This window comes from Mirounga leonina, unplaced genomic scaffold (genome assembly GCF_011800145.1).
Source record: "Mirounga leonina isolate KUSES-001 unplaced genomic scaffold, KU_Mleo_1.0 Mir_200, whole genome shotgun sequence".
Taxonomy (NCBI): Eukaryota; Metazoa; Chordata; class Mammalia; order Carnivora; family Phocidae; genus Mirounga; species Mirounga leonina.
The window spans coordinates 23,850,387-23,867,325 of NW_023270503.1; the positions used below are offsets into that span (position 1 = coordinate 23,850,387).

General features: G+C 53.8%; 1 protein-coding gene across 2 annotated transcripts; it reads left to right on the forward strand.

The window, feature by feature from the left end:
* The first annotated feature begins 6,349 nt into the window (after positions 1–6,349).
* On the forward strand, positions 6,350–16,253 carry COPZ2 (COPI coat complex subunit zeta 2). 2 transcript variants are annotated; one of them, XM_035026947.1, is made up of 10 exons: positions 6,350–6,485; positions 7,305–7,379; positions 8,964–9,045; positions 9,558–9,649; positions 10,100–10,155; positions 10,843–10,920; positions 13,111–13,162; positions 13,778–13,816; positions 14,440–14,558; positions 15,911–16,253. In XM_035026947.1, exons 1-9 carry the CDS (start codon positions 6,375–6,377, stop codon positions 14,509–14,511), a joined length of 657 nt encoding a protein of 218 aa, XP_034882838.1. In that variant the 5' UTR covers positions 6,350–6,374; the 3' UTR covers positions 14,512–14,558; positions 15,911–16,253. The 2 variants fall into 2 exon arrangements, with proteins under 2 accessions (XP_034882838.1, XP_034882839.1); XM_035026948.1 differs by lacking the exon at positions 14,440–14,558.
* The last annotated feature ends 686 nt before the right edge of the window (positions 16,254–16,939 follow it).

Consider the following 16,939-nt stretch of genomic DNA (forward strand, 5'->3'; position numbering starts at 1 on the left):
TCATGCACTCTCTCTCATAAATAAATAATCTTAAAAACAAGCAAAAAATTTAAAAAACAAACAAAAAAAAGTCTTACAGTGGACACCAAACTGACTAATGTGAAGTCAAATGAGGTAAATATTCACTGAAATGAAATGGCAGCCGTAGGTTGAAGGCCACACTGGGGAGCTAACATGTGACACTGTCACATCACTTGGAAAGCTTAAACTCATTTGGTGGCTTTTAATGACTCAAAATTTGTTGAGATAGATAGCAGTCCTACCCATCCTCTCCTCCCCTTTCTGGGGTCCTGGGTGTAAAGGGAGGTGCAGGCACTGAGGAGAGGAGGGTCTCCATGTTAATCCCTAGAGAAGGGGTGGGAGAGGTGTGGAAAAGTCTTTTGTTTGTGTCTACACTGTCCCCTTCATTTTCTTTTGCCTGCCACAGTACTTCTAGTACTGTGCTTCACTGTGTCTGATTATTTGAGCATTCAATGGGAGAGAGGTGGATCAGGAACTATATAACTGGGTTAAAGGATGCCTGGATAGTTCAAGTTTCCTGCTTAACGGTTAAAGAATTGTTCGCCCGTTGCAAGGGCTGAGGAGAATCTAGATGTAGAGTCTCAATCAGCATGGTAGGCATTTAGGCCTGGCAGGCTGTGGGCATCCAGGATAGTTGATACTCCATGGTAGGGAGCGGGGATCCAAACACTGTCTTCCACTCTGTCGAGAGTTCCAGATCAAGTCTGAGCAGGTGCAAAGCTCCTTCCCACTGATTAACCCTGTAAAATCCAGGGTGTGTCCTTCACCTAGGAAACCACCCTCTTCCCTCCCCCCACCCCCACCGCATCCTCTCCCTCTCCTTTGCCTGGGACAGCTGTTAATAGGAAAATTACCCAAGAAGCAAAAGAAAGATGCCATGCTGATGTGTCATCAGTCCTGGTATATCCATTAAATCAGACTGAGAAGACCACTGGAAAAAGTGAGCACATGCGCTCCCTTCCCTAAGGGAGAGGCTGAGAGCCGTCAGTAAAACCAGGCCTTGCGCTCGAGACTGAGACTCGAGACGGAGACCACTTGGGAAAGGAGAAGGCAGTGGGAAGCCAGGAAGAGAGTTTGTTCTAATGCACAGGGATTTAGGGTCATCGAAGAGCCAGCTAACTATACACTAGATTCCCTACTCATCTGGGTTATATCTGTGTTGGCCCAGCTTCCTCCATGGAAAAAGCTGTTGCCACCAGCAGGCACATCCAGTCATCCTGCCAGGAAACCCTCAGAGAAGAGGTTGGATTTCTTCTGGAATAGCAGGGATTGCTTTTTCCCCTGAGGGGAAATCTAGTCTTTCTGCTATTCTGGTTGCCCATTGTTTTCCCGTTTCTTTAAAAAAAATGTTTTTAAATATTGCTAATCTATATAAATATTTCTCACTCTCCAACTTTCATCTAATCCAGCAGAGTATATTAGATGACTGAGAGATTTCCTTACAGCCCTTCTGAGAGATTCTAGGATTACATCCTGTCAATACTAAATGTTAACATGTCTTGCAAGGAAATCAGTTAGTTATCCAGCTAATCCAGACATCTGGCCTCCTTTCTTACATGGTAAACATCATTAGCAAGCTTGTTACCATTAAACCCTCAAAAGAGGTAAAGCTCTTCCACAAACCAGCCTCTTCCCTGTGCATCCCTACACCTCGGCTGTCTTAGAAGATTGCTTCTCAACCCTGGCTGCACATTAGAATCACCTGGGGGGCTGGTAAAAATTATCCATGCCCAGGTCCCACCCCCAACCAATTAAGTCGGAGTCTCGCAGAGCAGCCCCGCGCATCAAGATTTTGTAAAATGCTCCTCGGGTGATTTTTTTTTTTTAAGATTTTATTTATTTATTTATTTGACAGAGAGAGACAGTGAGAGGGAACACAAGCAGGGGGAGTGGGAGAGGGAGAAGCAGGCTCCCCGCTGAGCAGGGAGCCCGACGCGGGGCTCGATCTCGGGACCCTGGGATCATGACCTGAGCCGAAGGCAGACGCTTAACGACTGAGCCACCCAGGTGCCCCTCCTCAGGTGATTCTTACGTGCAAAGTAGAGAATTGCTAGCTTGGAGCAAGAATCCAAATTGGGTAAAAAATAACAGCAGTGGGTGACTGGGTGGCTCAGTCGCTAAGCGTCTGCCTTCGGCTCACGTCATGGTCCCGGGGTCCTGGGATGGAGTCCCGCGTCGGGCTCCCTGCTCAGCGGGAAGCCTGCTTCTCCCTCTCCCACTCCCCCTGCTTGTGTTCCCTCTCTCGCTGTGTCTCTGTCAAATAAGTAGAATCTTAAAAAAAAAAAATAAAAATAAAATTCTCTCTCCCTTAAAAAAGAAAAAGAACAGAGGTTGGGGCGCCTGGGTGGCTCAGTCCTCAAACGTCTGCCTTCGGCTCAGGTCATGATCTCAGGGTCCTGGGATCGAGCCCTGCATCAGGCTCCCTGCTCAGCGGGAAGCCTGCTTCTCCCTCTCCCACTCCCCCTGCTTGTGTTCCCTTTCTCGCTGTGTCTCTCTCTGTCAAATAAATAAAAGATAGATAGATAGATAGATATTAAAAGAAAACAGCAGTGGTAATACATAAGCATAGACTAGAATCACCACCTGATTTTAGGATATAGTCTTTCTCAGTCCTGGCATGCCCCCTTCCTTGAACTATCCAATGAAAACACCTCATTGTTCATTCATGTTTTGGTAACAATTTATGAAGTTCAGCCATTCTGCACGCCTCACCCCATTGCCCCAACAATGTTGGGTAATTTTCAGGGAGGTGCTATCCTGAGGTGGGAAGAGTGGGTGTTTCAGACTCAGAGCTGGGTTCAAAAATCTGGCTCTCCCACTTACTTGTTGGGCCCTCCTGAGCTAAATGAAGATGACATACAAATTCACAAGGTTTAAAAATCAGATCCCATGGGGCACATGGCTGGCTCATTTGGTAAAGCATGTAATGCTTGATCTCAGGGTCACCAGTTCAAGCCCACGTTGGACCTGGAGCCTCCTTAAAAAAAAAAAAATCAGACCTGTGTCTAAACCCACCTGTGCCTGGGTAAAACCAAGCATGAGGCTCCTTTCATGCCCAGCTCTCTCTCCACCCACCCTACAACCTTATTATCCCAGAGAAAGCCAAACGCCTTGAAAGAAATGAGAGCTGTCCTTAGGATAATCAGCTGGAAACTCATCCTGCAGACAGAGCAGGGAAGCTTTCATTTTCTCTCTGGAGGATGCCACAAGCACACACATCCACACCTCTCATTCCACACACACCTCCCCCTCTTGACATTATAGCAAGAAGGAGCGAGAGAGACTGTTACCCAAGGGAGCTGTTTCTTCTTGTCACACAAGAACAGATGCCCAAATCCTAGGACAGCACAGAAATGTGGCAGCAGGAGAGTGAGTCAGAGGAAACAGAATGGTCTCACCTCCAAGATCTACCAAGACCCAGAGGGGAACCCATGTGAATCACTAGCCTCCAGGAGACTCCCAAGGGCAGGGACCTGTGTTTAGTTGTCAGAACCAATTCGGGGTCCCGCTACTCCGCAGACTCCAGCTGGTTAGAGATTCACGCAGCCCCTCACCCCCATCCCTCACCCCAGCGCACCCACCCCCAAGGGAGCAGAGAGCGGGGAAGCACAAGGCTGCATTCTTTTTGAACACAGCTTTGGCTTCCTCATTCCAGGGAGCCTCTCCAGCTGCTTCTCATCTGCTGCACTTGCGCACTGCTTAGGTGCTGCCAGGCTTACGCTGTGACGTCCCCTTGGGACAGTCCTCTGGAGAAGACACTGTCCTGTCACTGCGCTCCCTGAGCCAGTATTTTTACATTTTTACATATTTTATATTAAAGGGGCACCCTGGGCTGGGAGCCCAGAGAAGAGAGTGAGTCCTGAGCTCTCTGCTGAGGGACTTTAGAGGAGGAACCATCCCTGGGGAGAATCCCTTTCTGGAAAAGTTACCTTGAAGTCTCTGAATTTACTTTTTCACCACAGCATGTAAAGAGATCCCAGTGATTATAACTGTAGCAACAACCAAGGTGGTAGAGGTGGTAGTGGGGAGGATCTTGTGGTTCCTACGCTTCCTTCCAGGGCCTTCTCTCTCATCCCAGACCCTATGCCTATGCCCACTCTCCTGTAACCAGCTCCCCCACCCCCCCTCCCCCGTGGAGCCACACGGGCTCCCTAAGTCCCCTATCAACCCAGGCCTTCTGGAAGCTGACCCTCTCCCACTGTGGGTACCACATGCCAAACAGAGGCTAGGAAATGCCCCCTGGAGGCTTTTTGATCTGTCCTTGTAAATATGAGCTAAAAGTGAACTAGCTGACAAAAATATTAAGGCATCAAAATAATCAAATCGGTATTTTTTATTACATACCGAGCCGGCATGACCATTGCCATAACTTCTGATGATCTGGACTCCAAACAAATAAAATACTGTGTCTTTTCCCCTTACTGCACCAAATAGTGTTGATTCATGTTCACTATTATAATGCTGATAGCCTGCAAGGAAGATTCAGATGTGTCTTCTAAATCATAGAAAGAGGTTCGGCAGATGTTTTCCTCAGATGCTTGTGTGGCTCGCTCTCTTTCAGTTCTTTGTTCAAATGTCACCTTTCTCAAATGACCCTAACGAAAATGGCATTGTCCTGCGTTCCCCAACCCCTCACATTCCTGATCTTTTTTCTTCATAGCATTTATCACCAACTCACACAATACCTATCTTATTCATTTGTGGCTTATCTGATTTGCACAGAAATGCCTGCACACACACCAAAACACTTGAATATAAGTTCCATGAAAGCGAAGATTTTGTTTATTTTGTCTACTATTCTATCCCAGTAACTGGAAAAGTACCTGGTACACAGTAAGCACTCAATATTTGTACAGCACATAAAATACAGTTTGATAAATACGTTTTTATTTTTCTTTATTTAAAATAGGTAGTCTGTGACTATATACAATCTTCCTCATCCTGAATTCATTTACTTATTCACAAATCCTTTGAAGTACCTGTCACTCTCCAGGCCCTGTCCAGGGATTTCACAGGGAACAGGACGGACACATGATCTCTGTTCTCCTAGGACTCAGTCTGGTGGGGAGAAGGACCGTAGACATTTGTATGTAAATAACTCAGTAAAGATGATATCTCGAGATTAAGAAAGGTACAATGTAAGAAATAAGTAGAGAGCTGAGACAGAGAATGTGACAGGAGAGACCTATCGAGTTAGGTCCCGTGGGTTAGGTTTCCTTTGGTGATGAAGCTGACCCTCGAAGAGCAAGAAGACCTTCGTCAGCGGAGGAAGAGCCCACTCAGGAATCATCTGGATGAGAGAGTGTGGTACACATTGGAACAGGCCTTGAGGAGGAGAAGGGAGAAGCCATGTTGAGCCGGAAACCGGCTCCCCTCCCCCATTCAACTACAGTCTTTATAAGCTGTACCATCCTGATATGGTCACACAAACGGAGTCTCCCCACCCCTTAAAATGTGGGTGATGGGACCTATCTCACAGGTGTGGGTTATATTAGTTAATGGCTGTAAGTGTTTAAATGTAAAACACACGCATGGTGTTGTTATGGGCAAATGGGCAAAGACCCTTAACTTTGTACCTTCCGAATATGAATTTCCCACTGGTCTCGAGAAGTCTCCTGAAGTGAAAGTTTGAACTCGGGTCTTCTCCAACCAAAGAAACCAAAGCATGGCAACGCCTGACGCCATCGGTGGGGCATCTGTCCTGCCCCAGATTGTCCTGTCTGTGTCTTGGGAGATTCTAGGGAGGGGTCTCTGGGCCATGGCTCCCTTCCTGAGGAGTGGGAGAAACTTTTCTGCGTAGAGGGGTCTCCCCAGAACTGTTCTTGTCTGCTCTCACTCCCAGAACCTGTCCCGAGACCCGAGGGATGCCGAGAGATATTTTGTCCCCGAGGAATCGAACACAGGAGTCAAGAGACAAAACCGGCCTTGGCGTGTGTTTCCTGCTGGCCCCAGGACCGCCTGCGGACCCCGCAGCAAACCAGATGCACGGGCCAGGGCGGGAGGCGGCAGGGGAAAGCCGGGCCGGTCCCGGGGCAGCGCGAGGATTCGGAGAGCTCTGGACTCCGTGGAACCGAGAGCCGCGGAGGAGGGGAGAGGGGAAGGCGCAGCGGGGGAAGGGGAGCTGGGCTGCGGGGCGCAGGGCGGAGTGGGCGGGAAGGGAGAGCGGGGAGGGCGAGAGGCAGGAAGGGGCCACGGGGAGAAGGGAAGACACGCACAGCGGGGCAGAGGGGGAGGGCGCGAGGCCTGCGGCCGCGGGGACAGCACGGGCCGCGGCGTCCGGGGGACGGCCCGGCCGGCAGGGCGGGCGGAGGCGGGGCGGCGGGCGGCGCTGTCAGCGCGGGGCGGCGGGCGGAATGCAGCGGCCGGAGGCCTGGCCACGTCTGCACCCGGGGGAGGGGGCCGCGGCGGCCCAGGCCGGGGGCCCGGCGCCGCCCGCTCGAGCCGGGGAGCCGGCGGGGCTGCGGGTACGGAGCGGGAGGGCGCCGGGGTCCCGGGCGGCGGGAGCCGGGCTGGGGTGGGTAGGGAAGAGCGCGGGGGGGGGGGGGGGGGGGGCGGGGGGCCGCCAACTCACCGCTCGCGCGCCCGCGCCCAGGAATTTGGGGCCCCCACCGACCGCCCGGGGAGGGGGCCCGGGGCCAGGGCAGGGGAGAAAAAGTTCTCCGGGCGCCGACCCGCGAGGAGGCCGGGCTCGAGTGCGCGTGGGACTGAAGTTCTGGATCGGTTCGGAGCGGTGATGGGCAGAGCTCGGGGCGGGGGAGGGGGGGGCGGTGGACCGAGGTTCCGCTGGGAGGGCTGAGGAGTGGCGGGGCCGCCCGGGACTCGAGCTTCCACGGGGCGGGGGGTGTGGGCTGACGTGCGGGGCTTCTGGAGCCCCCTTCCCCGGGCCAGGGGGCTGGGGGCGCGCCGAGAGCGCGGGTCCAGCCTCGGCCCGGGGTCCGCTGGAAGGAGGAGGCTCGGCGCCGCTGTCCCCCCGGCCCAGGTTCTGTGATACACTCCGACTCGGGCTCTGGAGCAGTCAGTGCATGACAGAACTTGGGCCCGGACGGACCTTCTGCACCCAATGGGCACAGCGCCCACCCGGGGCCTGCAGTGGAACATCTGGCGGGGAGTGGAGCAGGCACCGGAGTTGGCCCGTGCCGCACAGGGGTGGGCCAGAACCAGCTGTGGACCTTTGGGGTGGCTGGACCCTGAGGATGGTCTCCTGGGGCCAGCAGAGGCCATAGAGCCAATGGCAGGGTGTCTGCCTTGAGTCAGGAGTCAACGGAGCTCTCCCCTGGTGTCAGTTGCAGGAACCTTCCCTCTACACCATCAAGGCTGTTTTCATCCTAGATAATGACGGACACCGCCTCCTGGCCAAGGTAACCTCCCACCCTCACCGGAAGGCCCCTGAGGACACTGCTACAGCCCCAAGAACAGAAGTCCCCACCCAGCTGACTCTCCTGTCTCAGGAGAGACCCCACTGGGGGCTCAGTGACTCAGAGCAACTCAGCTTAGACCCCTCCAAAGGTCATTCTGTCCATCCTCCTGCCTTGTCAGACTGCTGGCCCCGGGGCGGGGGCAGTGTGGTACCTCTGTTTCTGCTCACATTCCTCGAAGTGTCTTCTCATCATTCTTTCCAGTGGTCAGCAGGACCTTGGGCACGGAAGGACCTCCTGAGAGGTCAGGGGAGTGTTGAGTCTGGGACCCAGGAGCCTTAGTCCCCATATTCTATATAAGCAACCTCCACTTTTCTTCTACAGTTTGGGAAACACTCAGGATTTAGTCTGAGGAGTCTGAGAATTTAGAACCAGACAAGATCTTAGAGACTATATGATCCCGCTCTCTCCTTTCACAAATGAAGAAAATGTGGTCTAGAGAAGCTAGCCGAGTTGCCCAAGGTCACGAGTGTTACTATCAGAACACAGATCTGAACTCAGGTATTTTGACTCGAAGCTCAGGAGGGTGATTTTCATTGCACCAACTATTCAGTTGTCTGGTGTCTATCCCACATGGCCTGGGTAAACCAAACTAGAATAATCTGAAAAGAAATGTCTATCATGGACACAATTAACTACAGTAGGACTATGGCATCTAAACTAACTATGAAATGCATTCTAGATGTGTTTGTTTGTTTGGGACTGAAACTTTTTGTCTTCCTGATATTCAAATGAGCTTGCTCACCACAGCAGTGGCCAAGCAGGGAGGCTACTAATTTGCCTGCAGATGGGGTACTAAGCGGCAAAATCCACATCCAGAAAATTGAAAGCTGAGCCGATCACACTCTGCTCCAGCAGATGATCAGAGGTGGATCAGCCATGCCCAAGGCTCCAGGGCCTCCTCCCTGCAGGACCCATCCATGTTCAGTTTAAGACACTGAGTCACAGAAAGAGGCTCACCCACCCAAACAAAAAAGCATCCATCTAGTTATGCGGTGTGCGCCAGGAACTTTCCCTTTGATATGTAGTCTTCATCACCACAACCCTGTCTGAAGTCGGACCATCCTTGGTTCTGCCCCTTACAACTGCAAGATGTCGGGGAGGTTACCTGACTTCTTCACACCTCCACATCCCCATCAATATAATGGGGATAACAAAGCTGCTGTGATTGTCATCGTTGTGATAAGGGACCCCCCCACCCCGGCTCTGCATTCTTTCCTGTGGACTCAGGTTCCTGTAGCAACAGGGTGACCCACTGACCACCCCAGTCCTTAGCACACTGAACATCTGCCAAATGTACAAAAGCCTCCAGGAAATCAGGCGAGGACTCCAAAAGCAGGGCTTAAAATTCCTCGACTTTTTATGACTTCCTTTGCTTAAAATGTGTGGTTATGGGGAGACAGTGAGCACACAGGCCTAAAGGGCCACAAACAGGGGACGGGGCTCTGCTTGGCCAGCACCTCCCATCCAGGGAGGAGCCAGGCCCTATGGAAAAGTTATCACCCCTTCTCCTTCCCTTTCTCATAGTATTATGATGAGACATTCCCCTCCTTGAAGGAGCAGATGGCCTTCGAGAAAAATGTCTTCAACAAGACCAGCCGGACTGACAGTAAGTGGCCGCCTCTTCCTTGCCCAGAGCTCTCAGATGCACACGGCCAGCCTCTCAATCTGGACACATCTATCCCTGTCGGCCATACATACCCACAGGCCATCCCCTTTCCTTCTTCCTCTTCCTCCCAGCTGTTCTCCTCTCCCTTCCTCTGGGGAACCTTCACTCCCGATCCCTCTCTAACCCCCCACTCCACCCCCCAACACACCCAGACCTCTCTCTCAGCGGAAGAGGCCAATGGCATTGTGTGTCCCCCACCAGCCTGAGGCTGGAACGAGGCATTGCACATGGTGGGAGGGGGACCGAAGGTCACCCTGTACTGGATTTGTTGACTTCTCAGAACGAGACAGTCACCAGAAATAGAGTAGCCTAATGGGGGTGTGCCTAGTGCTAGTCTTTTCAAGGGTTCCTTGGAAAGTGAAGAAGAAAGAAGGGGGAGAGAAGCAGAGCTGGAGATCGGGAGGAGGGGCCCGGCAGAGGTGGCCAGACCTGAAAGCCCCCTCCATTTCTAGGTGAGATTGCATTTTTCGGGGGCATGACAATCATCTACAAGAGCAGCATTGACCTCTTCCTGTATGTGGTGGGCTCTTCCCACGAAAATGAGGTGAATTCAGGAGGTTGGGGTGACAAAGAGGGTCTGTCCGTAGCTTGGATTCTGGGGTAGAAGCTGGGTTCTGAAGGCTTATCATTGGTACTCCTCCTTCTAGGCTCTTGGGGCTGGGGAGCACCCAGAATGAGTCTTTCTGGGATGGGACATATCCATGATGCCTCTTAGGTTCCTCAGGAACCAGAAATGAAATCCCGGGCAGGGAGCCTTGGTTTCTTCCTTAAATATCACCAGGGAAGGATGCCCTCAGGGTCCCACAGTGGGGCACCCCAGTACTTCTCAGCCCATGCACCGGGAGGCACCCTGGGGTCAAGCTGCAGTCAGTCTCTAGCCCTGTCCTCTCTGAAGAGGGACAACTGCCCACACAGGTAGGCTCTGAATGCTCCTTTTGGCCTTCTCAACCTCAAGCTCTCTTGTTTTCCTCCTCCCCTATCCACCCATCCTCAGCTGATGCTCATGTCTGTTCTCACCTGCCTGTTTGAGTCCCTGAGCCATGTGTTAAGGTGAGTGAGGTCCTCTGCCCTCCAAGGCCCTCACCCCCCAGGCCGGATACATCGCAGAGGCAGGACCCTTCCTCTGCGTTCCCCACGAAGTCCCCAAAAGACTAACACTGGAGCCAGAGCATTCTCCTCCAAGGCCCCTGCCCTTTACTGGACCACCGTGGTGTCACCCAGAGCAGAGCCACATCAGGTTATGGCCAGAAAGTGAGGTCCAGAGAAGCAAGGTGATTTGCCTGGGGTTACAGTCTGTTTATATCAGAACAGAGACTCAAACTCAGGTTTTTTGACTTGAAGCTCAGGATGTTTTCACAGCACCCCCATTCAGTTACCTGGTGTCTGTCCCAGTGAACATAGCCTGGGTAAACCAAACCAGGATAGTCCAAAAATAAATATCTACAGTTGAGACAATTAACTATAGTACAGCTTTAACGTCTAACCCAGCTATGAAATGCATTAGGGGTAACTTGGTGGGTGCAGTGTCGATGCCCCGAGTGTGGGAGGTTGGGCAAAGGGGGGCCTAAGCTCAGGAATCCCTTGCATAGGCGCTGCCCTCACTGCCCTTGACGTTCTCCTTCCCTGTGCTTGGGGTGGGGGTGGGGGAATGGGTGGAGAGAGAGGGTCTGCCTCACCCAGGCAGAAACCCAGCTCCTCCTGGCCATGGAGAGGTCCAGGAGCTATGTCTGCCTTCAGGAAGAATGTGGAGAAGCGCTGGTTGCTGGAGAACATGGATGGAGCCTTCCTGGTACTGGACGAGATTGTGGACGGCGGGTGAGGAGCGGGTGGAGAGAAGAGGGACTGCTCCGGGACACTCACAGCGGGAGGTGCCTTTGAGGGTCACCAGCTCTAGATGATACCAAGCACATTGTTGGCTCTCTGGCCAACTCCTCCCTCCCTTCCCCCACACGGCTCATGAGGGTGGAGGTTGATTTCTGCGTTAGCCAAAGTCAGGCAAACAAAGTAATCACAGGTCGAACGATGGCCCACTGTTGAACAGGCAGGGTTTGGGGACATGGTTTGATCTCCAGTGCCCAGGAGAAAGGGGCAGGACAGGCCCCCGCCTCTCCTTGGGAGATCCCCATTCAGCTCCCTGCTGCCTCCACACCCCCGCTCTTAGAGCTCCATCCCAACCTAGATCAGCTAGATGCATGACCTTTCCTCATCTTTCCTCATCTTCCAATGGGGATAAGGGGACTACCTCAGCCGGTGTGGGGATTAAATGAGGTGAGGCAGGTGAAGCTCACGCCTCTCGCCTCCCACCTCTCGCCTCTCATCCAATGAACATCACCTCCTCCTGCTGCGCTTGGATACTCCTGGGAAGCTGGGAGCCCTTCCCAGAAGGGTTGGGTAGTGAATTTCCATCTCGGATGATATTGAGGGAGAAAAAGAACTCTGGCTCTAGGGCAAAGGATAAGAGAAAGACGTGCCTCTTTCATAACAACCAATTTATAGACAGGAATCAGAGGCTCAGAGATTCAAGTGACCTGCCCAAGGTCCCGAGGCTAGGGAAGAGCAGGGCCAAGATCAAACGCCATGTGCATGGTTCCAGAGATTGTGCTCTTTCCACGACACTGGACACTCTGGGAGCGGGGCACGGCGCCTCCTTCCCTCCCTCCCCCCTCCTTCCCTCTCCCGCCCACGCCTGTTGCAGCAAGACCTTGTGCTAACTGCCCGAACCCCAAAGTGAGTGGGGTAAGACCAGCCTTGGTAGGACCTGAAATGTATACAATTTTGTGGATCCTCTTCAAGGAACACACACACACACACACACACACACTATTATAAATACAAAATGAAAGCCTTGGAAGAGGTGTGCAAAGGAGGATGTAAGCTTTGTATGCCTCCAGGCCTGTACCCCCAGAAGGCCCAGTCTCTGCCCCCTGAGGAGCTCAGTATCCCTCTAAGGAAAACTGGGGCAGTGTCAGTTGAGACAGGGCCTGAACGGGAGCCTTGGCTTGGGATGCTCCTGTCTTTATGGATGAAAGGATCTCTGATAAAGGGGTGCTGGGTGCCCCAGCGATGGGGCCTGGAAGAGGCTCTCGAGAAATACCTGTTCACTCCCCTGGGACTGGCATGAAAGAAAAACTCGGCTTCTGCCCTAGAGGAGCCTCATGGGGTGAAGAGCATTCAGTCAATCCCCCCCCGCCCCTGTCCCACCCTCAGTGACCAGGCCTCCCACCCGCAGCCCTGCACATACCCGCAAAAGCTCCCCTGCACCCCCACTGCATGGTGAAGGACTGGCCGCTAACCAAGAGAAGCCCTGGTATGAGGGTCTATCGAAAGGGAAGATAGATCCTGATTTTTTTTTTTTAAAGATTTTATTTATTTATTTGAGAGAGAGAATGAGATAGAGAGCATGAGAGTGGGGAGGGTCAGAGAGAGAGGCAGACTCCCTTCTGAGCAGGGAGCCCGATGCGGGACTCGATCCCGGGACTCCAGGATCATGACCTGAGCCGAAGGCAGTCGCTTAACCAACTGAGCCACCCAGGCGCCCGATAGATCCTGATTTTAAGTGTTCTGTTTCCCTCCTGTATGGCATGACCCCGTGGCATAGAATCCTAGTGAGACAGGATGGGGTCCCCAGGGGCCCTCCCTTCCTTCACCTCATCTGAATTCATCCTTAGATCCGGAACGTGAAGAGCACTTTCAAGAGCTCAAAGTTTTTCAGTCTCTGCTTTTGACACTCTCATCATTCTAGACTGGACTGCCCTCACCCCATTTCAAAGCTTTTGACCAGGGACAACCAAGTGTGTGTGACCATCAGGTTTGAAGCATAGAGGAATCAAAGCTGAGGGCGCACATAGGGAGGGAGAGTCCTGGCTGAGGACTATCAGTGGGAAGGTACCCTGGAGGGAACACCTGCAGGATGTGGTAAGGGAGGCAAGGGGCCCGGCAGGGAGAGGCAGCAGAAGGGAGAGTCATGTCATTGATTTTCCTCCTGGTTTCTCTCTCATCTTGTAGTGTGATTCTGGAGAGCGACCCTCAGCAAGTGATCCAGAAAGTGAATTTTAGGGTAAGAGTCTTCCTGCGTGTCCCTGACTCCCATCTCCCCCGGGCTGCCCATCCCACCCTCTTCGCCTCCTTTCCTCCTGGTGCAGGCGATGCCAAGGCCAGGAGACTAGGAACCCGCGCTCCTCTAGTAGAAGCAAGTCCTGAGTGGATGCACTTGCAGGGGTGGCAGTGAATAAAAGAAATCTCTTGCCCTCTCCCCCCCTGGAGAATCACCAAGTACCTCACCATCCTCCCCAGTGGGAAGTAGAGTGGGGAAAGAAAGAAGCTCTCCAAGAGACACCAGGTGGCTGCCTTGGCCTTGAGTTTGGAGAGTGGGGGTACAGAGAGACCCTCCCTGCCTAGTTTAGCTTCTCGTGTCTGGATGAAACCTTTTCTCCCATCTTTATTCCCCTTCGTGCCTTTGCTGTCCATGCACCCATCTACAGTTGGGCCCCGGGGGCCTGGCTTCCGAGTGGCAAGCTGCAGGGCTCCCACTCACCGGTGATACGGGTGCACTCTGGGTCCCCCCAGCACTGCATCACCTCCCCCCGCCCTCCAAAGCCCCCTTCGTTCACCTCGCTTTCCTCACCCGATCCCTCCCCTGGCCTGACCGCCCTCTGATACTGCTTCCCTGCAGGCCGATGACAGCAGCCTGACCGAACAGAGTGTGGCCCAGGTAGGCCCCCTGCATCTGTCTGCCTTGGCCGGAAGTGGGCTAGAGGAAGGAGAGCAGAGCCTCCCAGGGGGACCCAGGGGGGCCGTCGAGGCTGATAAGTCACGGGTGCAGGAGGGAAGGGATGGGGCGGTGATGGGCCCTCTCCTGGAGAGTCATGGTGCAGAGCTGGGTATTCATAAGTGATGCGCGCCTGCCTCATCGCCTGGCTTGGGGTAGTTGGATCCAAACCCCAGGGCGAGCTACCACTCTGGAGATGACTGGGGTCCCTTGTCCCCCAAAGCATTCTGGGGACTGAGGCCCCTGATGCTCCCCCAAACCCAGAAAGGATACCAAATAGGAGTTTTTCTCTAACCTCTCACCCCATGCTGTTTAGGGTTCCTGCTGGAGTGTTAAGGGACCCCCTAACCGTCTCCACTCACCACTTGTCCCCTTGCCCCTGAATGACCTGGCTGTGGAAAAGTCCATCCCCGCCTGCACGGTCCTATCTGGGATGCATGTGCGGCGGGGGGGTGGGGGGTGGGCGGAGGGCAGGTTCCTGGATCTGAGGCCTGACTGGTTCCGCAGCTGTGCAAACTTCCTGCTTGTCAGGCCCACTGCTTGACCTCCATTCTGTCTGCCCACAGGTCTCTCTGCCCAGACTAATCCTGCTTTTATGGAGCTTCCTGCCTCAGTGCACTAACCACCTCCTGCTGTGACAGCTAAGGCAGGGGATGGAGCCAAGCCATCCCACGTGGAGCCCCAGGTGTGGTGCCCACTTCCTTTACTGCCCTTGCTGCGCACCCTGCCTCTTCCTCCTCCCAGTTCCCCAGGCCTCCTCATACCTCGCTGGGATGAAGGCGGCCTCATGGCAGTTTTCAGGTCAGAAAGAGGTTGGAGAGCAATGAGCAGAGCAGTTAGGAACACAGGTGCTGGTGCGAGTCATCCCAGGGTGTCTGTTCCACCCTACGGCCTGCAAGCTGTGTGACCTACAGAAAGTTACCCAACCTCTCTGGGCCTCACATGATCATGGGACACTGCTCACAGCATTACTAGGAGAATTAGGAGAGCTAATGCAGGGAAGACTTTTAGCCCAGCTCCTATTTTTTCCAAAGGGGGAAAGAATGAAGACATAGCACTTTTTTTTTTTTTAAGATTTTATTTATTTATTCATAAGAGACAGAGAGAGAGAGAGGCAGAGGGAGAAGCAGGCTCCCAAGGAGCAGGGAGCCCAATGTGGGACTCGATCCCAGGACCCTGGGATCATGACCTGAGCCGAAGGCAGACGCTTAACCATCTGAGCCACCCAGGTGCCCTGAAGACATAGCACTTTAATGGAATTCTTGAGGAAGAACCAAGGAAGTTGTAGTTAGTGAACGGGAGATGAAATGAGGGGAAGGTTAGTTTCTGGCTGGGAGAAGCAGGAGAAACCCAGGGCCGGGCTGCCCTGAGAGAGGAGGGAGACTGCAGGAGGAAGAGACATACGGCGTAGGACGGGACTTCTTCGGAGGGGAATGAGGCTTGATGGCCGGAGAGAGGATCTGAAAGACAGACCTGGGGTCCCCACCATGTCGGCATTGCGTGTGCCCAGTTGTATGGATTTGTCTAAGTCCCGGACGGAGGCTTTTTCCTCAGCAGGATGTGAGAATGAATGCATCTGAATGCAGGTGTCCCAAGGCAGCACTGGGCCAGCCCCCCTTGGCCCCCTTTGCCACATCAGCAGCGACCTGGGGTGGGGTGTTGAGGACACACTGGCAGCCCAGGCCAGAGCTAGGGGGCTGCCGAGGTGTCTGGGCACAGGAAGTGACTGGCCTGGGCCTAGTCTCTGCCCAGACGTGGCACTGGGCGGGCGCTCGAATGGCACGGCCTAGGGGAGACCGGGCCAGCTGCCACACCCCTGGCTGCAACCGCGGGAACTGTGAACGGGCCGGGCAGGCAGGCTGGGCCTGAGCTGGGAGCCAGCTGCAGCCAGTTTGGACTGCCTGGCCCCACTCAAGCCAAGCACGGATGAGCTGCTGCCACCTAGTGACAGAGGGTTGCAGGGACACTTAGAGACACTTGATATCCATCCCCCCCACCTCCCAATTCTTTCTCTCCACCTTATTCCCTCTCCTCCAGGTTCTTCAGTCTGCCAAGGAACAAATTAAATGGTCGTTACTGAAATGAAGGCTGTGCATTCAGGGCTCCCTGCCCCCAGAGCGTTTCCCCAATCCTGGCAAAAGCTCAAAGACCCCAGGGAACAGGAGAGACCCCTCTGTATCCCTAAGCCCTCCCAGAACTGACTCCTGAGGTATCTGGCCAGGGACTCTGAGATGCAAAGATTTGGCTTCAGCACTGACTCACCCCTTCTCACTGCCCTGGCCTGCCCCTTGGGCCATGAGAACCAGCTGAGCTGCCTTAACTCAGACCTTAGGCATCCCTGGCCCCAGAACCCTAATAAACCTGCTTTGTCTCCTGCCAATGGTCTCCTTCTCTCGTGGCCTGAGAAGTGTGTATAAGTTCTGATAAGGGCTCCTTCACTGTCTGCGGTTCATTTTCAGGATGCCCAGGACCGAGGTGTCCAGGACTATCCCTGAGGTCTTGTGATGGGGGAGGGGGTCGAGAGAAAGGGGACGATTTACCATCGTGAAGGGAGTGTGCTACTGATTTCACGGGGCCCCATATGTGATGGGAAGGGCTAGGTATGATTGTGTGTGGCACTGTAAAAAAGTAATAATGGGTGAAATGGCGCACATTCGGGGAAAAGGAGACAAAAGATGGTACTCCTAAGTGGCGCAAACCGGGGAAAAAGAGAGCAAAAGATGGTACACACATGGTGACCCTGTTGGGGATTCTTTGAGTCACTTTTTCCATGCTCAGCTTCCAAAAGGGAAGGGCGTAAGGCTTCCTCTAGACAAACTGAGGAACAGCACGCCCGTTTTTCTTGGCATGTCCGGTGCCGCGGAATTCCTCGGCTAACAGCCTGGGCACTAGAGCCCTGCGAGCTTGCCATGGCTGGGCCCGATGCTGGCCGCGAGGAAGCACTGGCCAGCCCCAACCCGCATATGTGTCCAGAACACCCAGTGCGTTCCAGAGGCTGTGCGTGAAGAGTGGAGGTCCTCAGGGTGAGGAGAGAAAGGCAGGGGATGCCAGGGGCAAACGGGAAGG